Here is a 27,608-nt window from a genome sequence, read left to right as displayed (position 1 = left end):
AAATTTAGTTGTAAATGATGCTGTCAAAGTAACAGTTAATTTTTTAACATTGTACACGTTTTTTCTGCATCCCCTTAAAGATGGGATATACAAAATCGTAATATCACTGGTTTAACATTGAAATCCATAAGTAATATAATATCGGAGAGCGGAATAAAAATATCAAATATTTCAATGGAAATTTTTAACTCCTGTCAACTATACAGAACTATCGTAAAAATATACCAGTAAATTCTTATCGGTTGGGTTAAGTTATAAATCTACTCGTGATTCATGTAATCGGGCGAGGACGACCAAATATCTAGCTGGCAGGCAGCTAACAGCCCTGAACCGGTCCTGGATAGAATTGGATTTGGTATACGTGTAGCATCAACACAAGGTTGTAGGCTTCCACCAGCTAAACCAGGTGAGGTTGGTGCTCTGTAAAGCGCATGCGCAAATCTGGCTTTTTGGATGCTGACAATACAGCGCTTCCACTCTGCCACTAATATTCGAATATACAATAGGAATCTTACCTTTTTTTCACGTGTAGTATAGAAATTTGTAATAAGATACATAATGCGGTTATAATAAAATATTGTGCGATTATTTTCATATAATTAAAATTAATGTGTATTTATTTTTTAGAAAATACAGGGGAAGCAGCGCATCCACGGCTTCCAATGACGGCACATCACTGTTGATCTGATATGTTCAAGTTTCACTTTTAAGTATGGTGAAATTGCCAAGAATGTCATTCATTCTAAGGACAAAGAAAAAATTTTTCTTATTATGTATGTAAGGTGCAAAAGCCACAGTTTTTAATGATTTAGGCCTATATGAACACTAATTGCATTGGCACCTTATTCTTTTGTGACAACACCATTAAAATTCAATACTATATCCAAATCTTAGAGCACTATCTCTGCTTGCTCTAGCGGTTACGTCATCCCAGACAAAAAGACAAATTGCCACCCCTTAAGAACATATATATATGTTCTTACATATATGTTGTATATACAGTGGTGATATTCGAAATATTTAACAAAGGGTTCGCTAACAGAAAATTTTTCCTTAACAATTTTTTTTTTTCGCTCAAATGGTGCATTAGCAACATTAGCGCAAAAAAACTGACCTTAAGATACTTATATAAATAAAAAAGTTGCGTTCGCAAAATTAAGTCAGTTAAAATTTAACATTGTTTATGCCCGAACTATATTTTTTTTATAAATAATAAAAAAGAGTGTTCAAAATGGTTTATTTTGTACATATTTTAATATTTTTCCTTCACAATTTTTTTTTCGCTCAAATGCTGCATTAGCAACATTAGCGCAAAACCTGACCTTAAGATACCCATATAAATAAAAAAGATGCGTTAGCAAAATTAAGTCAGTTAAAATTTAACATTGTTTATGCCCGAACTATATTTTTTTAAATAAATAATAAAAAAGAGTGTTCAAAATGGTTTATTTTGTACATATTTTAATATTTTTCATTCAAAATATTATATAAACATAAAAATTGGCTTTTTTTTAATTCAGAAAAAGTCATAGGGAAAGCAGTTACACAAGAAAAACTTTTTCTAAATCATTTATTTTATCGTTAGGTATTATTATAATAATAGACAGATGTCATCGTCTCTCGAAATACAATATCTTTCTTATTTCGCTGTTGATAGCCCGACACGTGTTCCGCAGCCATCTTGTATTTTCTCGCGCGCGTGGGATTGTGGGATCTCTCTTATGACTGGATCTAGTTTCGAGAACTCTCTCGAGTCGATTGTGATTGAACCTCGTTTCAATCTCGACTGAAACGAGGTTCAATCGCATGGTCAATGGAGATTGCACCAGGCGAACATAGTATAAGGCTCTAGTAGTGTTACAGAGTATAATACGTATATTTTAATATATTTTTTAAAAGAAACAAAACCACTGAGAAACGTTACATGTATTTAACAACGGGTTTGGAAAACTTTGAAAATGTTAACAACGGGTTCGGCCGAACCTGTGCGAACCCGCTGAATATCACCACTGTGTATATATATATATATATTTAAATAAAGGTACATATTTTTTATTTTCAATAAAAAACAAATCATTTTATTTAAATTTTAATAAAAACATATATTTAGAAAGAAACATATAACATAACATCGATAATCAAGCAGTACAAAACAGTAGAGATTAATTAAGAAATATCTGTACCTAGCCACTAATTGTTAATCATATAATTTTTTACATTTTTAAATGCTATTAAAAATGTATTATTGCACAAACAATCAAAATGCCATTATTTTGAAAATAAAACAAGTTAACATCAACTCTGCTAAAATCACAAAAAACTTTTTTCTTGCTTTCAGTTTTGAAAAGTTTTTTTATTGCATCTTTTAAATTTACTTGATCAGCAATTTCATGCTCAATTGCCAACCATTAAGACAATTTTGTGTAGTAGTTGAACGTAAAAAGTTCTTAATTAATTTTAACTTAGAGAAACTCCTTTCTCCACTTGCTACAGTTATTGGTATTGTTAGCAATATTTTTAAAGGAATAGTAAGATTTAGGGCAAAATTTAATTTTGTAATTAAGCTCAGTATATTGCTTAGGCTTTCTTTTTTGCCCAAAAGTGCAGATACTGCAGAAAGCTTTAGTTCCAATTTCATTCTCAACCTGAGGATGGCCTGAAGACCAGGCTGAAAACGTTTGTTTTTGACATAAATATATTTCTCAGCAAGGATAAGGTGTTATTTATCTGTTTGGTGATTTGCTGGGTACTATTTGATATTATATTACTTATCTTTAAAAATTAAGAAATGGCACTTAAGTAAATTTTATGAACTTCCACTTGTTATCACTACCGACGTAATAGCAAGAGTAATGCTATTGTGTAATGACACCGCTCTTTCATAATTAGAGGTAAGTATAAGCGAGTCTATGCATGTTCAAACACAAGCTGAAGCAGCACTCTTCTCGCATGCTAATGCTATTCTGTTCAGAGAAGTATATGCGTGTTCAAACAAGTTTAAGCATCGTCCTTTACAAATTCTGCATTAATTTTTCAATAATAGTGAAATATTTTTAGCTTTTAGACATAAACAATATAAATACGATACACACTGTAAATTCTTAGAGAACGAAAAAATCGATACGTGAAATTTTCTATTAATTGAGTATTTAACACATCAATATTTTTCTCACACTTACAGCCAAAATGGCATCGCAGACAAATGTCTGGGTTGCCTGCCCCTAGAGCGGGCCCTGACTATCTGCACCTTTATGACAAATTCTTTGTGCAACATCCTTGTGTATTTTATGATGATAAAAGAACACTGCATTTGGCCTAACTTACAAAACTGGCCAGGAGACAAGCATATCCATATGCTCACTGGCCTGGAAATAGCCTGAACTTATTACCTGTTGCAGATGTTTGGTGCCAAATGAAATGGAAGGTAACTAACAAAGGACTGCTTTGGCAGTTATATGCAAATTTGGCTAAGGAAGGGCTAAAATTCTGGTACATGGTTAAGCAATTTAATCACCTCAGTTCCTCAACAACTGTCCAGTGATTTTATGATTTTTGTTGTATGTTTCATAAATCTTAGCCTGGTTGCTGTGATATGCACTAGCAAGGGTAAATCTCTGTTATTGTGTGAAGAGTACAGATTATGTGAATTTAACAGGGCCTGAAGCATATTTCATGTCACCACTTCATGCTTTTTTTAAAAATGCCAGAGCTTTGTTCAGGTAATGCACAGTTCCCAGCCAATATTAAAGAATTATATTTTGATCTTAAATGATTTCTTGTATCAGACTTAAAAATGTAAGCAAATATTATTATTAATTTTTCTTGCCATTGCCCTTTCCATTAATTAATATTACAATTTTTGTGCTATCACACACAAACGTTTTGTATGGCTTATCATACTGGCACAATTTACTACGAGGAGTTTATTAATCAATAATATACACTTTTAAATTATATTAACATATTACTTGCCATTAACATGAGTCCAAAATGCTTTTTTGTCCTATTTGGTTCCTCTTCAGTTAGATATTATTTGATGATTAAACTTATAGAAAAATTTACTTAATTAAAGTTAAATTGCCAAATAATGTCTAAGTACATTTTTCTAAAAGTTTAATCACCAAATAATATCTAACTGAAGAGGAACCAAATAGGACAAAAATGCATTTTGGATTCATGTTAATGGCAAGTAATATGTTAATGTAATTTAAAAGTGTATATTATTGATTAATAAACTCCTCGTAGTAAATTGTGCCAGTGTGATAAGCCCTACAAAACGTTTGTGTATGATAGCACAAAAACTGTAATATAAGCAGATAAATTTATCATTATTTTCGTAACGGATATAATAAAAAAAATTTTTTTAACAGTTGTTTACAAAATACAGCATCTTCCAAAGAATTCTACCATATTAAATTATTGTAATTATGTTAATTATTATCCAAGATTGATGTAATGTAATTAAAACATTGGAAAACCATACAAGTTTCATATTTGCCCATTACGATTTCTCAATGTCTGCACCTCTTGTCACACAACGTGGATCCTACTGATTAACTCAAATTCTACATTCATTACGGCACATCCATCATCATTTCTCCCACGGTGACTGTAATTCTAGATTACTTACATTGAACAATGACAAATGATTCTGATTTGCGAGCTTCATGATACAAAATGCTTTCTCTGTTGTGGAGTTGCAATTTTTGTTTATGGTGCTTCTTAGAGATGGTAGACAAAAATGATGTTCAAATGCAGGTGGGAAACAAAACTTGGACAGTTATGTCATCAATTGATGTACATCACATACATTTTGGGTAATAATTAATGTAACTACAATAAATATATTGTTTATAGATCTTGCTTAATAATCTTCCCATGCATTGCCTTTTTTTACAGTCACTAAGATCTATTTGTATGAGATTTAAGTAAAACAGAACTATTAATACTTTTGTATTATTATTCTATTGGTTTCAAGTAATTTTGTACATAGCAATAAAGTCACCTATTGTACTCAGAACTCTGTTGTTTAAAATTATAATAGCATAGGTTTTGGTTTTAAAACAATAATTTAGTATTGCGCATTTAAAATAGACTTAAACTTATCATTACCAAGAATACTAATATATAATAACTATTTAATATATTTATTTCTTATAGACATGATTGCCATTCCTGATTTTGGACCCGGTGCAATGGAGAATTGGGGATTAATTACTTATCGAATGACCACGATTCTGTTCAATCCCGAAGAATCGTCTTCTGAAAGTCAGGAACATGTTGCCATTGTTATTGCTCATGAAGTGGCTCATCAGGTTAGATCTGTTGGTATTTATTAATGCAATGAAGTTTTATACAAAATATGATTGAACTGAAATAAATTTATTTCTAATTTATTGTCAATTTTTTGTGTGTATTGTGTTTTAGCAAAAACAATATGCATTGAGGTGTTTTTGGCATTTTGCAGCCATTTTTTAAATACTGTATATTAATAGCAATGTCAAGTTAGAAATGCCACCTTTGTGCACTAGTGTACAGAGAGGATGATAAATGAAAGAGTAGCACATAAGAGAGCAAAATGCTTTTTATTACTCGCGAGACATTTTCAAAATGCATTGTGGTTACAGAAGGTGTTCAAATTTGTGACTACGAACTATTTAACTGTGACATAGGCTCGACATCATCAGTCCATGGAATCAAGTACATTTTGAAAAATTCCTGGCATGTCTTGGACTTCTGAAGCAGCTAGAGAGATGTACAAGGTCATCATCCCTTTAAACAGGGGTGTCTCATACACCAGTCCATTTGTGAAAGGTTCGAATGTAGTGTGGTGTGACGGGTTAATGAAAAACCATATTATACAAGAATACACCATGTATTAACACAAATTTCAAGTAAAGATGGAGGAAATTATTTATTTACAGTTATCTCCAAATTAATTTTAATACATGATCTTGAAACCATCTATGATACAAAATCATTCCTCTTTTTCTCTATTTAACAAAGCTCGTGTATCCGGTTCCAAGTGCTCTGGTCCCGAAGCCGATCAGTACACATTCTGTTGTGACCATATTATAATACTACTTATACTAACTTAACTTAAAATATAAATTAAGATAATCTAGGTTAGAAAAAGGTATAGAAAGGTTAAGTTAGAAGGAAATCCCCCTTATCTGTATGACAAATTGGGCAATCTTCCAACGTACACTCCCTGACTTCATGGACTCGTTCCCTTCTGTCCTCATGTGGTTCTCACCTCGCTTGCTTCTCCCAGAATGAATAAGAAAGTAAAGTCCTACTACGCTGCCTTGTCTGTTGTTGCCCCTTTTCAGCCCAAAACTAGCCAGAAAGAGTATATAGGTCGGAAGAGTCAAACAAGGAAAAATAGTGCAGGTTATTTACGTAGAAGAGGAAATTATAGATAACATCGAATATTATTGAATAAAACATACATATACATGGTGGGATACACCACAGTAGAACACGTAATAATACGACCAAGCCACAAGGAATGAGCAGTTTTATTAGCTGAATTATTTAACAGAGAACTGATGCCTGTCACAGAGACGAAATTACACATATATTTACAAGGTCTCTGCTCTCGTTCAGATTTTTCCAAACAAAAATTTGATTACATACATTTTCGATTAAAACTAAACTACTTACAACTGACCTTAACCTAATATGTTGTTTTTGAAACTGTGTTTTGCAAATATATTGGACTTCGAACTCAAATGTGGGTTATAAATAAACACTTGGTTTTATTTCCATCACTGTTTAGTTGATATGTGACAACAGCACATTTCGGGCATAAAGCCCCTCATCAGTCAGCTAAAAGATACGATTTTTAAAAATATTACATAAAATATCTAATAAAACAGAATTAAAATAATCGGTTCGACTAAATGTTCCTTGAATACCTGTCTGTGTGAACACCAGGCAGATATCCGACACAGGAGACTCATTACAGCCTTGACCATGTATGCGTCGGATCCCGAGGTCAAGGCGCAATTTGCAAAAAGCTACCGTTATAGTCAACACACTCCATCAGGAGCATCTCAGGTGGCTAGAGGCCATAGCTATCTACAATGCCAGCCGGGTAACCACATGCCTTAACCAGGAGGAGGAGCTGACTCTCTGGTCTGGCAATCACTGTTGGATGCCAACTTCCCCCTCCAACACACGACCATGCATGTCAGAAAGGACCCACTTTGTCAAAATGACATCTGATCCCAACAAATAAAATACACTCTGTCCAAAGAATTCCAGTTGATCTGAAGAAGAGCAAAGAGATTCTTCGAAGACATTCATCAACAGCAGTATACAATATATACACGTCACACACTGGTTACAGGTTCCAGATAGTGTAGTGTTGAATCACCCTGTCTATAAATATAATTTAATTTTTTAATATAATGTTTAAATCATTTTGTGATCAGGTAATTATGTCACCTGTAAAAATTTGCTACCATAGGAGCATGCCTATTTTGTCTATGGATAAAAATTCTTCTGAATATACAGAAAGATTTCGTTTTGTGAAAGCACATGCATCCAGTGATGCCAACTTAGGGATTTCCCTTGAATTTAGGGAAAATCAACAGAATGAGGAATTTAGGGGAAAATGTCAAGCCTGTCCATATTGGTTAGTGCAGGTTCAGCGACAAGAGTTTCCAAAAGTCATGTAACTCATTGCTGTTCTCGCACCAGATTTGGAGCAGGTCTCCTCATCACATGAAGCTTTTACTCATCTGTGCCCACACTAAAGTGAAAATTTGTGTTTATCTGGATTGTCAAAAGACTAATATTTTTCTAATATGCTTGTTACCTGGAGCAAAACTATATAGGGGGAGCTTGTTTCAGTTTTTAGGGAGAAACTCTGTTAGTTTTAGGGGAATTTCAGGTCTGTTCAGATGGTTTTCAGGACAGAACGTTGGCAACTTTATGTGTATCAGCCTTTTTTACGTTACGGCCTTTTTTTCTTTGGTTTTTTATCAGACTTGAAGCAACTATCTTTGTAAAGTTGATTCTTTTTACATCTTTTTTGGTCTCTGCGATAAGATCGACATCCGTTTTAGTAGACAACAGTTAGGTTTTGTGTGTTTTAAACTCGTTCCCGTTATTTATTCCTTGAGGTTTTACCGGATCTTTGGGCATGTCACATGATATAAGCTCATGATAGAAATGTAAATTTAATAAAAGAAGAAAGGGTGTCCCATGTTATTGATGGGCATGTGTTGAATGAGGTTGATATGAATGACTTATCTGGTTTCCTGTCAGATAAAGAGGTTCATTCATTCATTGTTTATATTTTAAGTCTTCTATCACTTGATTTAGAGTGTTTTTCCTGTTACAGATCCCTACATCAGATAAGCTTGTTTATTATTGATGTAGCATCTTCTCTACCTTGTGTATTGATCTACTGGTGATTGATGAATACAATTGTTTTTTTTATTTTAGATAATTTGTCCCTCTTTTTGGGGGGTAAAAAAGACACTACATGTGATCTTATCTATTACAGTGATGATTAAAAAAATTTCAAATGATATCCGAATAACAAATTACAGAATTTTCCCTCAATCCGCATGTTTATATTATAATAAATGTATTGTATTTTCTTTTTATAGCTTACCAAAAGTGAAAACGTTTTTCTGGTGGCAATTCAAATGCCCGTTTATAAATCATTCAATATTATTTTAATGAACAAGTAGCAGTATAAAATTTTTATAGTGCTACTTGATATACTTTAATTTTGAGTCATAGATTTAGTTAAACTAAAGTCATGTATATACAGTTATGTTTTGAACTATCTTAAATGAAAACTATAAAATAACTAACGACTATATTAAACAATATTTAATATCATGTAATTTATATATTTTAGTGGATTGGTAATCTTGTAACAATGGATTGGTGGAGCGATCTGTGGCTTAATGAAGGTTTTGCTAGTTTTATGGAATATTTGGGAACTAACTCTGTGAGACCCGAATGGAAAATGGTAAGATATAGATATATTACTTCAGATATTCTGATATTGTCAAACTGTAAGCTTAATTTGATACAAAAACCTAAATTTATGATTTTAGTATTCAAATGGAATTTCCCTTCCGATCAAATGCTATTTGATCTTCTGGGCTTTCGGTCAATAAAGAGCCGATATTTAGACATTTCTTAATATACTAATTATTAATTTTCATGTAATTTGGCCTAGAGGCGGGCGTTAGGTTCCATCTCTCAATAAATTTAATAGTTGTAATTAAATTAGTATTTTAATAATTAATTTAGAAGGTTCTGGAAGAAAAGAATATGCTCAAAGCAGGAGTCAAACCTGCGACTCTCTCTTGCTGTGTGGACATGTTGCTAGTTACACTACCTGGTCTTCCATCCAATCTTCTCCTTCAGAACTATTAATTGCAGGTTCAAGTTCCACTCTGGGCCGACTCTTTTCTTCCAGAACCTTCTACATTAATTATTAAAATACAAATTTGATTATAGTTATTAAATTTATTAACAGATGGTGCCTAATGCTTACCTCTAGGCCAAATTATTGACATCTAATTAGTAATTAGTAGTGTTATCATAGCCTGATGCAATCAGCAATCATTTGTTATTAATCTAAAAGTTTGGTTAATAGATGTTTATATTTCTTTATGTTTTTATTAAAAAAAAAATAACTCTTCAAACATTTGGAATATTCAGAAATTCAAGCTTTATCCATCCCATTTTGGATAAAGCAAGGAAAAAATTTAGAAACTTTGATCCCAGATTTGTGTTGTTCAATTGTATTATTCTCACCCAGTGGTTTTATAAAACCTATTACACGTTTATTTCTGGAAGCCATAATGGTCTTGTCCTGTGAGGTAAGCATCTGAGTAAGTCTGACTGTGCCATTGTCAAGAATGCACCCTGATTGGTGGAAAAGTAAAGATGTTGATTGCAAGGATATAAGAACAATAACATCAGGGTGGCCATCTCTTCCTTGGGATTTTTCTTCTATTTAGACCTTACCATCAAGAGGGTTGTGGAGAATGTTGAAGGAGGACTAGTGAATAAAGAGAAAGCACATGTGGGAACAGGAAGTGGGGATTCTATATCCCAAGGATTGCACACCACTAGGATATACATACATAAATATGTTACTGGCCAAACTAGTTTATCCTATGTATGTCAGGATATGCTAGTTTAGCATAGGATAATCTAATTTGGCCTAAATACTTCAGGCTTAACTAGTTTGATTTAGGCCAAACTGATTTATGTACTACAAATAGGTGCCAGTGTAAAAAAAAAATTATTTTGTGTAATTCGAAATGCCACTACAGTACACCCAGTGGTTAAAGTGTACCTAGGTAACCCCAATAGCGGTATTTCGATTAGGTTTATTTGGTTAGATTAACTATCAATACATGTTTAGTAGACGTTTCCTTTTTTTTCTTTTGTTCAAGAACTGTCGTGAATCAATAACTAGTGATGTTAAACAATGGGCAGCCTGCCTGTGGCTCCCCTCCAGGGGCCTTAGTCTCGAGTTTTTCGAGTTGTACTCGAATTGACGTCATCGAACTCACTCGTGTTACTGTGACTCACATAATCGGTAGTCTCGAGTTAGACCCATCGAGCGAACTCGAAAGGCGAGCGGAAATACGTCATACTCACTTGGTCCCGTTTGTCGTGAAGCATGATGGGATTATTTACAAAGCATCTGGGTTTGCGACTATACTGATTCGACCAATCAATTTGAGTGTAACAAGTTGTAAACAAATAAACGTAAACTAGTTTACACTAAGGCGCCTTAGTTTGCACGTGTTGCAGTTACTTTTATTATAGCGACAAAGAAGACAAAGAAAATGGAGACCTCCAATACTTTATTTAAAAAANGGGAAAGCACGTGAGTTAGAACTCGAGACTACCAATTTGACGTCAGTGTGTGAGATGGTACCACGTGACACCTTCAACACGTTGGGAGTTGTAACACGAAAAACTCGAGACTAAGGGCCCAGGAGGAGTCTGCCGGGAGCACGAACAGCCTGAAGTGCTGCCATTGGGATTACCTAGATACAATATAACCCACCCTGTAAAAATAAATAAAAGATTAAATATTTTATACGTTACACTAACAAGTAAGAAACACAAACAAGTTCTTTTTTAATTTTAGAGTGACTTTAAAAGTTATTTTTATTATTTCGTTTGAATTTTTGAAAATATTCTCGAAAGTTAATTACTTTTAAAAGTGCATGGCTTAATAAAAAAAAATACAAACTTATAAGTAGTTTACTGATTAGCTTATTTTTATTTTATAGTTTTGTACAAGTGTTGTGTCACTTCTAATCAATACCGTTTTTTATAATTAAGTAGACTATGTTTGAATAAATATTGTTCATCTAATTGATTGCCTTTTAATTTTATTTTAACCATTAATATACTTAAATCAGGCCTGGCCAACCCGCGACCCGTCACATTAAATTGTGTAGCACACTAAGTGATATTATATATCTATTAAAACTTTTGTTTTCCGTTTTGAGTATGCCAAAACAATTAAATAAATGAAAATTTGCATGTGTCATTGTGATAATGCGCAAGTGAGAGTACAAACTGTTGGTATAACAATGAAATCTTATTCATTTTGTATTTGTTTTACTTTTTTAAAAGCATGTTTGCCTAAATTGTGGCCCATTGTAATGCTACGCTTGATCAAAGTGGCCCGCAAAACAATTTGAGTTAGTCAGGCCTGACTTAAATAATAATTCTAAATCAGTTCGGCCTAGGACAAAGTAGTTAAGCCTAAAGTATTTAGGTCAAACTAGATTGCCCTAGACTAAATTAGTATATCCTGACACGTGTAGGATAAACTAGTTTGGCCTGAAATTGGGTTTGGCTGGTAACATATACATACATATCAAAAAGATCAGACACCCCCTTTTTTAATAATGCATTAAAGAATTTAAAGAATATTCAAATTAATGGAAAAGGGAGAATGAGAATAGAGAACTGAAATTAAGGTACAGTTATCTAAGTCATCATTAAGTATTGTGCATACTTAATGATGTATTGTGCATACCAAAACATTCGGAGGTGAAGACAACTCGTTATCTGATAACCCGTGAAGGGGAGTTGGGAGTGAATATATGAAGTATTAATGTCAGGTTTATGTTCCCAGTATTGAATGGGACAAATTTGTAACAATTGATCTATAATTTCCATCTAACTGTGCTCACACAGTGGAAATTCTACACACTTCAGCTGGATAATCTGCAATCTTTCCGATGTGGGTTGGATGAAGAAAAAAGGAATTTTGTTTTTTAAATCAACTAAAATTTATTATTTCTCCATTGAATAAAATATGAGGTAAACAAAAATAAATGTTGCCAGTTGTTTCTTCAAAACAGTGCCAGATTTAGCTTTAAAAAAAAATCGTACCTGTAAGGATAAAAATTGTAGATTTAGCTTTAAAGTAACAAAAAGTATTTTAATTTACAGAATGACAATATATATCATACATAAATCTTAAATGCATTATACCAAGGTTGATCATAGCAATAAATATAGATGGCCGGGTGGTTAAGGTGGCTGTTTACCACTCCAAGGAACCATGGATTTTATCCAGATTGGTTGAAAACCTCCGGGAATTTTTTGGGATGGTCTGTCCAAATACATCAGGTCTCTCGCCACTCAGCCAGGCCGTCTTTGTGCCCACAGGATGGAAAGAGTTAAAACAAAAAGTAATAAATACAATTGAATAAAGATAAAAGAACTTCTGGTAAAGCTTTTAACATTTTTTTCTCCTCTTAGTCTTAAAGGTAGTGTTGCAGTATGTTTTTTACATGCTTTTATTTTTTGAATGTCACTCATAAATGCTTTCAGAAAAAAATTACTTACCTTTTAATATTTAGAACATTCTATATTTTTTTCCTCTACAGATGGAGCAGTTTGTAAGTACCACACAAGATGCATTAGCTTTAGATAGTTTAAGAAGTTCTCATCCTATAATGGTAGAAGTCAAAGATCCAGTAGAGATCGAAGCAATTTTTGATGTGATCTCCTACAAAAAAGTAAGATTGCCTTAATTTTTATTTCAACAAATTTGATTTTTTTTTTTTTTCTAAAAGAGCAATATTAACCAGTGTATCTTCTACATTGTTTGTTTAGGCAAAATTACCATGACTGAAAGATAATACTTATAAGATTTTACAGAAAAAGGATATTTTTATAAATTCATTGATGTATCTTATATAATTATATTCAAATATATTATCTGAATGAGGCTTTTGTTTGTAGTGTTAGGTAATGCTGCTGCTGTTATTGCCACTAATCCATTGTATGGGATAGTCTGTGAATTGGTTAACCACCATAAAAATTAAATTTGACTTATCACAGAGGTTGTGGCCATCGTTCAAATGTTAAACTTGTATGGCAAGCAGAAGCACAAGTTTGATGTTTGTGTGGTGAGCACGTGGTGATGAATGAGTTCTCACAAAGAGACAGGAATATAAACAATAAGACGTGCTTTATTTTACTGTTTGAACATATATACAGGAAAGGTTCGTTGATTCCGACCTCCTTGTTCCTCACTTTAATTAAACAAAAGGGAACAAACAACACCGACTTTTAATTTACAGCGGAGCTAAACTCTTCTTTCGCGTAACAAAGGAGACACTTAATCACTAACTTAAAACTACTTATAACTAGAAGAGGAAAGGAAGAACAGGAATTAGAATAGAATGGGAGAATAAAATGGAAATTCCTAGTAAGGAACGGGTACCCGAATGGTTGACTGAGGTGGTGGCCACAAGATGACTTTCATCTTGGAATTCTTTTCTTCTATGGGGACGGAGCACATGCGAGGACCCAAAGTTCGTTCTTAAATCTCGGCTTTTCCAATGTTCTTTTTCTCTTCCAATGTTACTTCTTTCTTTAGTGTTCTTCGTAACCTTTCCGGCTGAAGCAACACCGAACTCGAGACCGCTCTCTCCGACGGTCTTTTCTCCTTCGGTCCAAAGCCAAAAGGTGTCCTTATCGTCCCCCACTTGCCCTCAGGGCTATCTTCACTCCTTTGTCCCGAAATTGGGTCACTGACCACCCACATTCAGACGAAAGTTCCAGAAAGTATAGAAACAGAACAAAGAGAAAAGGGAATAGAATATTCTTATATATACANAGCCAAAAGTGTCCTTATCGTCCCCCACTTGCCCTCTGGGCTATCTTCACTCCTTTGTCCCGAAATTGGGTCACTGACCACCCACATTCAGACGAAAGTTCCAGAAAGTATAGAAACAGAACAAAGAGAAAAGGGAATAGAATATTCTTATATATACATATATAAAATAAAAACAACAAAATATACTGGTGTACCACCACATTTGAACTCTAAGTAAAATACGATGTGGCACACATTCACAACAATATCCCATGAGTTTATACCACTATATAACAATATACCACTGATATAATTAAAAACTATTAATTTTTAGTTATATACAGTGCCACAAATTGATGTAACAATTTAATGTATGGTACATGTATGACCAAATTTAGATTGCACATAAAACACATGCAGGTTATCTTTCTCTATTTCTTCACAGAGAAAAAGTTGCTGATTGAATTTATAATTGAGAGTTAAAATAATCAGATGAAATATGCAGTTATATAACCCATATACTTTTAAAAAAGATTAATAATAATGACTAATATCCTTTCATTTTATTCTTTCTTCTTTAAACAGTGATTGATGCTAGCTTTATAGAAATTGTTACTTTCTAATTTATTAAAATTTTGTTGTAATTAACATATTTTTATATTTTAGGGAGCATCAATTATACACATGTTGGAAAATTTTCTTGGAATGGATATTCTTCAGCAAGGATTGTCACATTATTTGAGCAAATATCGTTTTAAGAATGCTCGAACCAAAGATCTCTGGGATACGTTCACAGAGGTATTTTAAATATTTTTTTTATAACATTATAATGCACACATGTGTTCGGTGGTGCCCTGTACTTTGAATTTAATTTGTTTTGGGAGGCAATTTGAACTGCAAATTGTTTGAATTCGAAATCAATTTTTCCCATTAGAAATAATGGAAAGCAAATTAATCCATTTCAGACTCTAAACCCCATTTCAATAAACTTAAATACCAAATACCCATAATTTAAGGTAAAAATAACACAATTATAAATGCCCTAAATAATAAATGAAAACACAAAAACAGTTACTTATTTATTGTTTTTTGTGTTTTAATAAAATAAAAATTGGATCTACTGGTCACTCACAATCAACTTTGGCATCTTAAACATGGCTACCAGATCCTCCACATGTGTTGCTTTCATGCTTCACATTAAGTTTCTTTTTTATCCCAATTTTGATACTACACTTCTTAAGCTTTGTTGCATCTACACACTTCTTGGATTCCACGGTTAATAGATACGGATTAACTGCGGCATCCAAGAGGTAAATTAATAACCAAACAGCAAAAATGAAGCAAAAAAGGACTAAAAACACAAGCGTAATACAAGATGCCTTCTCAGAGAGATTGAGAGACAACTTGGGCACGCAATAGATGGCATTCATTCAGAAGCATGTTTTTTTCACTACAAGTTCAAACATAAAAACTTCATTTGAACTTCAGATCAAATTTCTCTCAGATTTAGCATTCATACTCTGAAATTATAAAGTTAAAATTATTCAAAGTGTGAGGTACCAATGTAATTGACTTGGAAAAAACACAGGAAAAAATTTTATGTAACTTACAAGTTTTTTTTTTATTTTTGTGATGATAAAACATTTGTCAATAACAGTAACTGTTATTACAAGCTGAGTTTCACACTCATTTCAAGTGGGATAAGAAAGTTATGTAAAAATATACAAATTTTAACAGTTTATAAGATTAACAATTTAATCTAACTTCTTATGAATAGGTGACAGCCAAGTTATCAAACTTGAATGTATCAAAAATTATGGACACTTGGACTCGTCAAAAGGGATTTCCATTAGTTACGGTGTCGAGAAGTAAAAATAAGATCACCGTCAGTCAGGCTAGATTTCATTTGAGTCCGGCTGAGAGCGATGAAACCAATCAGCAAGATTTATCTCCATACAGTTATATATGGTATATTCCTCTCACATATTTAACCGATCAGTCCTTCAAAATCAAACACATTTGGCTGAACACCACGACATGTAAGTGTAATAAATTTATATATTTCTTTTTACCAGAGGTCTCCAGATTTTTTTTGAGAAGGGTCACATGAGCCAAAAAGACAAGTCTGAGGGCCAGGTATGAAAGATAAAATCAAAAATTAACATTTTTTTTATTTCTGAATATCAGTGTGAAATTTACAACTGTTTCATTAAAATTGAGGATAAATTCTGTTGCACCCAATATTAAAATCTGCATTAGATATTTGTCACACAGTGGTGTTCAATATTTTGATTTTATACATTTCGTTTTTGAAAAGATTTGTTTGCACGGATACATAGAAATAAAAATAGAAAATATCTTCTGTAAAAACTCTTTGTAAGACTTTTAAACTTCTCTTCTTGCAGAAATTTAGAAAAAAATTAATAAATCCCTTCTTTAAATAGATTTTTATAAAAATCATTTGCAGCAAGGGCCACTAATGCTAGTTTGACTTTTCAAATTTTATGTTTTGAACTAGTTCAAATATTGATAAATTGATAAAACACACCTGTGAAAACAAGCCTCACGGGGCCAATAAAATATGGCTTGGAGGATTATTTGACCCGCAGACCATATATTGGAAACCTCTGCATTATAGTCAAAATAAGTATTATTTTTTCATTAATCTAATTGAAACTAATAACCTATTTTCTTAAGCATCATTTCAATTATCTGGACATTACAATTGGTTAAAATTGAATGTGAATCAGACCGGATTTTATCGTGTCATGTACGACGACGAAATGTGGAAATCATTAATTGGGATCCTTCAGACGAATCATACAGTAAGATTTATTTGGACATGTTGTAATATTTTATGTTTAGTTTATTGAATGTTTTCTTGAATTAATTTTTTAGGCTCTCTATCCTGCAGACAGATCAAACTTGTTGGATGACGCTCTCACTCTTGCAAGGTTTGACAAAAATCTTATATTTTTTTGTTTATTATTGGAATTGAATCAGTTGTAATAATTACAAATGGCTTTACAGAGTTGGAAGTTTGAAAAGCGATCTCGCACTGAACTTGACACTTTATTTATTAAATGAACAAGATTATGTTCCGTGGGAGACTGCGCTATTACATTTTGATACTTTGGATGCCCTTATGTTTGAAAGTCCTGGACATTTGTTGTTTCAAGTGAGTCAAAATAGTTAAGTTTTATAAATGAAAATATAAAATTCTTACTAAAACTTAATTTTTTAATTTACAGAATTATATGCAGAAGTTATTAAAACCAATCGTAAAAGCAGTAAGATGGGAGAATAACGAACCACATCTCAGAAAGTAATTCTTTTTTTAGAAATGTGTGTTAATGTTACTTTATAAGAATTTTTAATCAAAAAAGTATTTTATTTGTGTGGGAATTATCATATGCTCTTTTTAGAACAGAAATTTGAAATATTGTAGAAAGTGTCTCCCGATTATTTAAAACAAATACTTTTCAGCTTGCATTCAGTATGATGAAATTTCAAAAGCACTTGTACTCATTTTTGTGTGTTAATGTATTCCATTAAATATAATATTTTTCTGATAGAATTAGTCATACAGATAGGAATCTGTTTGCCATCATAATTTCATTTTATACAAAGCAAACCTAATTATTTCCAAAAATAGCAGTTTAAAAATTGTGATGTTTGTATTATAGAAATCATTTCACTTCTCTTTCCTCTACAATAATAATTTTCTAATGAATCTTTTTAATACAAAAAGATAATTAATATTTCAGGAAATTGAGGCTGTTGGTTCTTTCTGCATCTGTCAAGTACGGTGACTCAAAAACCATCGAAGAAGCCAAGAAAAGATTTTACATTTGGATGAAGAAGGGTGAAAAGTATATATTTTGTTAAAATTATAAATATAAATCTTACAAATTGTTCAAGGTTGTGAATTTTAAGAAATTTAATTAAATTAAGTTTCAAGTTGAGAAAATTATCGTCTAGGCATTATTAACGCCTAGACGATTAAACTTGATTAAATTAAGTTTCAGAGTCTAAATTTCATTCATGATTTTTCAGAAATTATCTACTTATAATTTACCATTTAGATCAGTACTACTGAAAAGTGGTAGTCCACAGACTGGTGCTGATCTACAAAGATCAGCACCAGTCTGTGGACTGACTACCACTTTTCAGGAAAGAAAACATTATAGAATAATGTCGTTTTTTTATTTAAAAAGAAATATATATATATATATATATATATTGATAATTATACCACACTATTATATAATATATATTATATAGTAGTATCCAAATGCAATGTTTGTGTCTCACCCTGTATAGGGTCAGACACAAACATTGCACTTGGATATAGCTTGCATCTGCTACATAACAACCAAATACAATTGCAGAAAAGCCTTGCACAGTCTTGTCACTTTTTATTTGATGGTGTCTAGCCCATTTGAGAATTTTAAATCAGACAAAAATGTTTATTACAAATTGTCCATGTGGACATAACCAATACAGTGGTATGAAGTCCTGTTAATAAGTTATCAACACAAGGATGAGTTCATAATCAGAAAAATCAAAAATTTTTTATTTTATCACCTGTAGTAGTTTTTCCTGTACACATATCATATGTGTTTCAGGCTAACATGCCCCTCTTTAGTAGTATTACTACCATGACATTCTAAAATACCATAAATGAGTAAATAACTTAAAATACAATAGCGTAGATAACAATAAATTTCCCGACAATAAAACATTAAAAGACTTGCACAGTATTTGGATACGAAATTTCTGTATGACCAAAGCATATTTCGAATAAGTATTAGAACAAATGTGCATAAATTCATTTTGCTGTATTAAAAACAAAGTAAAACAAAATTATATTTCTAAAATTACAAGTTTAGCATTATTTATTTGTAAACTTATATTAAAAGTTGTTCGTATGAAACTAATAAATTAACCATCTCTTAATGCATTCTTCTATTGATTTTTATACTCTTTTTTTCCTTCTGGTTTACGTCATTGATTATGCTATCACAGGATTGGTGGATTATACATACTAAATTATTATTTTGTTGCTTTCTCTCTTTATATAGATGTGTTTGAATAATTGTCTTCTGTAATTATTGGATTCTTTTTTCTTAATTTTAATCGTGTTTAAATTTATTTCACAGCCATTATTATTGCAGTGTTCTGCTACTGCAGAATTTGTATAATTTTCCTTATTGCACATATGTGTTCTCCTATTCTTATTTTTAGTTTTCTTTTTGTTTCTCCTATATATGTGTTGGCTGGATTGCAATTACAATCAAAGGAATAAACCATTTCTTTTTCTTCCATTATATCAGTTTTATTAACTGGCCTATGATATATCTCTTAAATAAATCATTCTGTTCTGGTATTAAATTTACTTTTTCATTTAAAACTGTTTTAACTCTTTCGAACATTTTTGATATATAAACTAAATTTATACATTTTTTTATCTTTATAAAAAGTTTTATTTTTATTTACATTACTAGTAATTCAATACAGCCATTTTTCAAGTATTTTTTTCGGGTAACTGTTAAATAAAAACATCTTTATCACCTGCTCTATTTCAATTTGTTGATATTGTAATTTACTTGTTCTATTTTTAATTTTATCAATATACATTTTAAAAATATTAAATTTCATAGTTTGTGGTATATTTGATTTGTAATTGAGAACTTTTGGTATTTGTATAGGTTTTACAAATTTTTTATATTCTAAACTATTATCATTTCTTTCAATGGTTATATCTAAGTAATTAACACTATTATTTCTTCCTTTTTCAATGTCAAATTGTATATTTTTTCTATTAAGTTAGCTTGTTGTAAAATTGATTCTTCATTTGTCTTTTTACTATCAAATACACCAAAGAGCCATCACATCATGACTTCCTGTTTAATACCACATAGGGCCACCTTCAGCTCACAAAACTGCCAACACATGGCGAGGCATTGACTCAACAAGGTGCTGTTAAGTAGTTTGAGGTATCTGGTACCAAGCGCTCACCAGCTTGTCCTCCAGTTTCCGAACATCGTGTGGCAGCATGAATTTGGTTTTCCAGATGGAACCACAAATATTCAATTGGATTGATATCAGGTGAATTAGGAGGCCAATAAAGGACTTGTTACTGGAATGTTTACTGGAAATTTACTGGAATGTTCCTCGAACTACTCCATGATGATTTGGACCTTATGACATGGTGCATTATCCTGTTGATATAGGCCATCTCCCGCCAGGAACATTGTTGCCATGAAGGACTGAACTTGGTCTGCAATGATGTTCACATAATGCACAGCCATCAGGGATTGTTTTATGGAGATGATGGATTCTAATGTGTTCCATGGAAACATCGCTTACACCATAATACCACCTACACCAGCTTGTATCTGTCCAATTGTGCTTCCAAAGGAGGCCATAGCATCTGGCTGCTATGGTCTCCTTTGGAAATCTGCGTATCTGCATTCGACCGTTAATATGATAGACCAGAAAACGCGAATTGTTGAACTAGATGACTTTCTTCCATTCCTCTAAGGTCCAATTGCGATGCTCCCTGGTCCATTGTAGACACTGTTGTCGATGACGTGCTGTAAGCATGGGGACTCGGTAGGGTCAGCAGCTGCACAGGCCCATACGCAGAAGGGTATGCTGTACTGTGTGCTGAGACACATTGTCTTGGTCACCACTGTTGTCGTTGCTGGTGATTTTGGCCATTGTAGCCTTTTGGTCATGGCGAACAATGCATAATAGTCTCCGCTCCCCTCTGGAATCAATGCACCATGGACAGCATACAGCTGTCAATCGACTTCTTGTTTCTCCATCTGTACACCACTTTTGATAAGTACTAATAACAACTGTACGTGAACAGCTCATCAATTGCGCCATTTCTGAGATTGATGTTTTTAGGTGCCTAGCCATAACAATTTGTCCTTTATCGAAGTCTGATAAATCTGCTGCTTTTCCCATGACACAGCCGAAAACTCTACATTTGGAAACACAGTTCACTGGCTGTTTATATATGGCAGTATGAGCCATGCAAGCGCCATTGTTTTGTCTCCAGGCGAGCTTACTCCTCTAGGTGGGAGGTGGTCATAATGTAATGGCTTTTTGGTGTATAATGATACAATCGTCTACCTACCTATTATAAAGTTCTATTCCTTCTATGTCTTTAATTTTTTCATCTATATTTATCATGAAAATCTCCGCACAAGTCTTGGGTCTATGCATGTTCCCATTGGAATTCCGTCAATTTGAGTATAAAATTTTTCATCACACTGGAAATAATTATTTTTCATTACTAACAAATATAATTTAATTATCCAATCTGGAGCCTACATTTTCTGTAAGGAGTTTTAAATGTTACTTTTAGTCATACTAGGATACATATTTTAACATCTAAAGACATTAATTTCATGTATTTATTAATTAGAATATTTTCATTATTTAGCCTATTTAATAATTCATCTACATTTTTAAGGCTGTAATTAGAGGTTTGTAACAGATTTAACTAATTTTTTTTTTTTTAATTTTTATGTTTTTACTCTGATGTTAAATTTTGGTGTTATTTTTTTAAATTCTTATTCTGTTATTAATGTTTGTTTTTTTAAAATTTCCAATTTTTTATTCACATGATTTGACATGCTTTTACTTGGGTCTTTTTTTAATAATTTATATCCTCCTTCTTGTATTAACTCGGTAATTACTTCTTTCTTCTTCTCTATTTTCATAATTATTATTTGTTTTGTTTTGTCTCCTTGTAGTAGTTCTAAATTATTTTCTGCTAAAAACTTATTTACATCACTCAATTGTCTTTTATAATTTCTTACTTTATCTAAGGTTTTTTTGGTTAGTTTTTGATTTTGTATAATGTTTTGCATACCTTTTCTTATTATGTTTCTTTCTTCTTCTGGAATTCTCCATAATAGGTGTTCAGTGAATACTGCAAAATCTTCTGTCATTATTATTGATGGTCCATTAAAGTTTATGCCCAACTCAACTATTCTTTTTATTGGGCTTGTCTGTTGTATTTATCATCAACTTTTTTCCCCATTCTTCTCTTTCTATAAAATGAAAACTTTTTGATTTTTCTGATTATGAACTCATCTTTGTGTCGATAACCAATACACTGGTATAAAGTCCTATTAATAAGTTATGTCCACATAGACAATTTGTAATAAAGTATAATTAATTAAGGACTGTAAGGCAACTAAATTCAGACAAAAATGTATTGTACTGGTCTCAAGACACTCTATGACTGTAATTTAAACTGTATTTACCTTTAGGATTAAAGATAGGATCTGCTACTACGTGAAGGGAAGTACCCAAACCAACAAACACTTCACTATCAACTATCTATACTCCAGTGTAACTGCTTATTGTTATTACATAACAGACATGAGATATACATTCATATCTGCATCCTGTATATGCACCTAAAAAAAGATGTTATTTGGACATTCTAACACTTGAATAAAATAATATGGTAATGTGGAAAAACAGAAAAAATATGTATTAGTCCCCAACAAACTGAAAAAAAGCATTCCTCATTTGATGCTTATACATAAATGTAAATAAAAACACTTTTTGTGAAAGTGCATCTTGAAAGCCGCATATATTAAATTGTATATTTGTCATAGAAACAAATACACACATAAGAACAGATACTTACTTTCAAGCTTGCAACTTTCAAAAGATCTGGTATGTTTATCATTAATAATGCTAGTTTATCTATAATAGATTTACACGTGTTTATCTTTTCTCTTGATAAAGAGTCCATCCCGATTTGAGAAGTGTGGTTTATACAGTCGGAGTAAAGTTCGGAACCCAAGAAGAATGGGACTTCTGTTGGAAGAAATATCAAGAGAGTCAGATCCCTTCAGAGAAACGCCTTCTATTGAACGCACTCGGGAATACGAGAGACATCTGGCAACTTTCTCAGTGAGTAAAATCGATGTGATGTAAATTTTATTGAAGTTTAATCAGCATTAATAACATCTCATAGAATATTCTTGAAACCTTCATCATTTTTTCTAAGTTATTATTCTCCATATGAGATATAATTTGCTGAATATATTATTGTAATTTTTGTCATTGCCACTACTAGAATTTCTGTACTCGGTAAAGTAACTACAGTACTTCTAAATTTTTATACTTATTAAGAACTTTGGCACAAAGTTCTTAATAAGTAAGCTTTGATTTGAGGTGTTTATATCTTGTGAGCAGAACCAATCATTGTTAATCCTATTTTTCAAAAGTTAAAATAAATTTAATTTGATTAAACATGCTGATTTTTCTTAATTTTTAAATTAACCCATTGAACGCGTGTCTGTCTGCATAACGGTATACCAAAAACAGACACTAGAAGCACCCTAGCAATGATTTTAAATTAACAATAAATTATTTTTATTAGAGTAGGAATTTATTATTAATACGAATTTATTATTTATACCACAGAATGGTATAAATAATTATTACATGCCTAGCCTTGCCTTATTATATGCCGTGATTAACCTTGCGCAGCACGTTTACAACATCCCGTGACTCACAAGTCAGTGAACGTCGCACATTGACTCACAGGAAATTTGTTGAAAAAATGGCGGATACATTTAAAATCGAGGTTTACAAGCGAAGGTAAATAAACAAATTAAACTATTTTAAAGTATTTATAGAATGTTTAATAGGTAGAAATCTAGATCCGTATGAAGCGATTGGGACTTTAACAGAGCTATAGAGCATATTGATAGGAACAAAAAAGTCAAAGGAACCGTGCCTCATGGGAATTTGTAAAGAACGCCCACTAGGGGGCATCCTGGCTACTAGTTTTATAGAAGAGACTAAACAATTTTAAATTATGTACTAATGTACTAAAACATTAAATTACTTGGGAAAAATACATGGTGTTCAACAAAGAACCGACAGATTACAAAAAGTATAATGTATTTAAGGAAAATGGGGTGACACGTATGGTATTGTGCATTACAAAAACAGAGGGAACTACTGTTGCAGCGGGTAGAAGCATTCAAAAGGAAAGTGACGAGTGTTTGAGAAAAACTGTAGCGCGTTATTCGCCCGAGTCAAAATCATTGAAAACTGCAGCAGAAGTATCAAACCAAATACAGAAATGATGTAACAATTAGTAATAGAAGATTATTATTTTTTGTTGGAGGTATTGAAGCATGTTCTTTTGTATTTTTACAGATACCTGAATTACTCTCTGAACAGAGATAAAATACGTTCGCAAGACACCATATCTGTACTGGCAACTGTATCTCACAATCCGGCCGGCCGTCTTTTGGCTTGGAGATTTGTGAGGGAAAACTGGGCGACGCTACTAGACATGTAATCTTAAATTTATAAATACGAGCTCATTAGAGAATTTAAGTAGTTAATCTCTAACACATATCTCTTTACTTTTTGAAGGTTCGGACAGGGAAGTTTCTCCATGGATGTCATCATATCAGAAGTTATCTCTCATTTCAGCACAAGATTTGATTATAATGAGGTGCGTTAATTTTGTATTTGTGCTACGGCATTATATACATCTTATGTGAATATTTTTTTTTTTTAATTTATTTTAGGTGAAAACATTTTTTAACAAAGTGAATGTGGGAGCAGGTGCCCAGGCATTAAATCAGAGTCTGGAAAAGATTCGTGCCAATATTTACTGGAGAGAGAACATCGAATCCTCTGTTGTTCGGTGGCTACAACAACAGATCAATCAAAATATGCAAGATTAATACTATTAAAAGAAATCATATCATATACTTCAAATAACCATTTTAATATCTTATCAATTTGTATAGATCTACTTAAATCAGAACTGTTATTTAACTCATAGCTTTATAAAAGTAATTCTGACCATATCATTTATATAAGGAAAACAAAAATGGCAAAATTTTTGCTTTTATTAATGATGTATGAATTTCAGATCCTATTGGATAATACTTATTCCAAATGTATGTATAAAACTAGATCCCTGTTAGTACACATACATAGTACTGACCAGTTAAATTTTCTTCTGTATATTTAAATATGAAACAAATGGCCGTATTCCTTTATTGGGCCATTACGGCTAAATAATTACTAAGTAATTTGGAAGGAGGTAGATGGTTACGCTGCCATCTCTCTTTAAATTTAATAATTAAAAACAGTTAAAGGAATCAGCTGTTCGTCCAATATTTGAAGTAATTATCAGGTTAATTGTATTTATTATGTACACATTCTTTCAAAACGAATGCCACCATTTTAAGTTACCATAATTATGTTATTTATTGTCCAAGAAGTGTGCATCATATGCCACTCGATAGAGCAGATGTCAGAGTTACATCTCCCACTCACATTGGATGTCTCATGTCCTAACTCTAGGAAGTACCATAAACAAAAATGGCGACTTCGCATTTCGTGTTCTGCAGTTTGCAAAGTTGGAATCACTGTTGTGCATTTGTTTTGCGTACAATTTCAGAACAATCTGCTGTGTAAGACAAACATTTTTTGGTGATATTGACAGTTCTGGGAGAAAGCAAAACAGTTCCAACTTTGTAAGCAGAACACAAAATGACTTCTGTGTCATGGAGTTGCCATTTTTGTTTATGGAGCTTCTTAGAGGAAGTAGACAACCAATGTTTGAGCACACGCGGGAGACGAAACTTGGACGATTACTCTACGGATTGGTGTACTGTACATCACATACTTCTCACATAATAGTTAACACTATTACACTAACTTAAAATGGTAGCACTCATTATGGAAGACCCTGTACCTTCATCTTTCAGTATATTTAATGGTAAACAAGATATTCTAGGTATACACAATGTAGACATGAATAATTACTGTAAAATAGTATCATGTGAAATAGTAACTTTTTATTCAAAGATCTTGCAAATAAAAATGCCAATGAAATTTACTCTTTACTCGATCCAACATGTTATAGTTACTTGTTGAGAAACAATAATGATCGATTTGAACTTTCAAAAAAGAGTCATAACTTGAAATGATTTTTTGGGGGCAGTGCAAATGGTATCAAGTGAAGAATATGTCCTATCAGCAGTTTACTTTCAGTTTTGTGTAAGATATCTTTTTACATATTGATATTACAGGATCTTCCAAAAAGAATGCTATCAGGTGAAATTATTCTAATTATGTTAATTATTATCCGAGAACAGACATTAAAACATTGGAAAACTGTACAAGTTTCGCATTTGCCCATTACAGATTTCGACATGTGCACCTCATATTACACAGCAGACATCTGACTGATACTCAAATTCTTCCTATTCTCACTACGGCATATCCGCTGTCACTCCTCACACAGCAGCCACAGTTCCACGGTTGCCAATTGCCACTTGCATCATACGACAATAAGTGATTCCAGGTTTGAAACTGCAGAACACAAAACACCTTCCATATTGTGGAGTCGTCATTTTTGTTTACAGCACTTCCTGGAAGCCGTATACAATGCAAAGGATGATTACGGTTAATATAATTACAGTAGTTTAAAACGATAGCATCCATTTTGGAAGATCCCATATTTTAGAAAGCATTTTAGCAAAATATTTATTTTTCAATAAAGGTTAAATTAATTAAAGAAGGATCAAATTATTAAACATTTGGACTTCAATATTTCTTGTGATTGTATGAAAAAATATCTCCAAGATATGCTCTTTGTTTATTTAAAAATGTTTTTTTGGTCCAGAATAAAAAAATAAATTCATTCGATATCAACTATATTTTAATTAATTGAGAACAATAGAGATATAGTTAAAACTTCTTCGTGAAGCCAGTGAGAATGCTATATTACGTTTTAAATTTATTATATGGGTATCCCTCAATTACCGTGGTTAATTAATTCCTCATTGCTACTGTGTATATCAAAATGGTGTTAATCAAATAGAGGTACAGTATCTGCATTAGTATACCAAGTCCAGTGTACTTAATACCACTTGTATGACCTTATACCTTTAACCTTATATACTTTAAAGCAGTGTTTCTCAACCTCTAACGAATCGTCGCACCTTTCAGTAAAACCGTTACGTAGTATCGCCCCCTTCACTACAAAATTCCGATGCTAAGGGCCAAGACTTACGCCAAATTCGTACTACATTGAATAGACTAGTGATCAGCGTTGCCAGATCTGAAGGTTAAAAAGGAGCGTGGTTGTGCTCCAAAAGTAGCGGATTTGAACTGTTTGTAGCCCAAACAATAAAAATGAATTCTTTTGCAACTATGCACTTTTACTAATGAAATAAGTTTGTAATATATGTATATACATACACAGGGTATATCAGAATGACGTTTTAAAAATTTGGGGATTGTAGAGGATGAAATTTTGAACGTTTTGATATAAGGAACCTACAGCCGGAAATGAGATACGTATAAAGTTTCTACTGCACTTTGCACGTTCTATGAGGTCGGTATGCTGGATGAAACAGCAGAATACAGTATTTATGACAAGTTTTATTGACAAAACAGTAGA

General features: G+C 32.3%; 1 protein-coding gene and 1 pseudogene across 1 annotated transcript in view; one reads left to right on the top strand and one right to left on the bottom strand.

Moving 5' to 3' along the window:
- LOC111622699 overlaps positions 1-27,579 on the top strand; it is a 78,192-nt gene extending 50,613 nt beyond the window's left edge. The window contains exons 23-36 of the mRNA XM_023365120.1: positions 5,161-5,315; positions 8,882-8,995; positions 12,909-13,040; positions 14,792-14,923; positions 15,903-16,164; positions 16,823-16,950; positions 17,024-17,079; positions 17,156-17,303; positions 17,377-17,450; positions 17,893-17,997; positions 22,907-23,074; positions 24,335-24,475; positions 24,557-24,638; positions 24,715-27,579. Coding sequence (XP_023220888.1) covers positions 5,161-5,315; positions 8,882-8,995; positions 12,909-13,040; positions 14,792-14,923; positions 15,903-16,164; positions 16,823-16,950; positions 17,024-17,079; positions 17,156-17,303; positions 17,377-17,450; positions 17,893-17,997; positions 22,907-23,074; positions 24,335-24,475; positions 24,557-24,638; positions 24,715-24,873 — 1,856 coding nt within the window. The 3' untranslated portion in view covers positions 24,874-27,579. The remainder of the gene's footprint in view (positions 1-5,160; positions 5,316-8,881; positions 8,996-12,908; positions 13,041-14,791; positions 14,924-15,902; positions 16,165-16,822; positions 16,951-17,023; positions 17,080-17,155; positions 17,304-17,376; positions 17,451-17,892; positions 17,998-22,906; positions 23,075-24,334; positions 24,476-24,556; positions 24,639-24,714) is intronic.
- Positions 20,645-21,524, bottom strand: LOC111622684 (annotated as a pseudogene).
- Positions 27,580-27,608: the final 29 nt, after the last annotated feature.

Source organism: Centruroides sculpturatus, unplaced genomic scaffold, assembly GCF_000671375.1.
Source record: "Centruroides sculpturatus isolate CEXI.00-Female unplaced genomic scaffold, Cexi_2.0 scaffold168, whole genome shotgun sequence".
Classification (NCBI taxonomy): domain Eukaryota; kingdom Metazoa; phylum Arthropoda; class Arachnida; order Scorpiones; family Buthidae; genus Centruroides; species Centruroides sculpturatus.
This window is presented reverse-complemented; position numbering and strand designations above follow the sequence as displayed.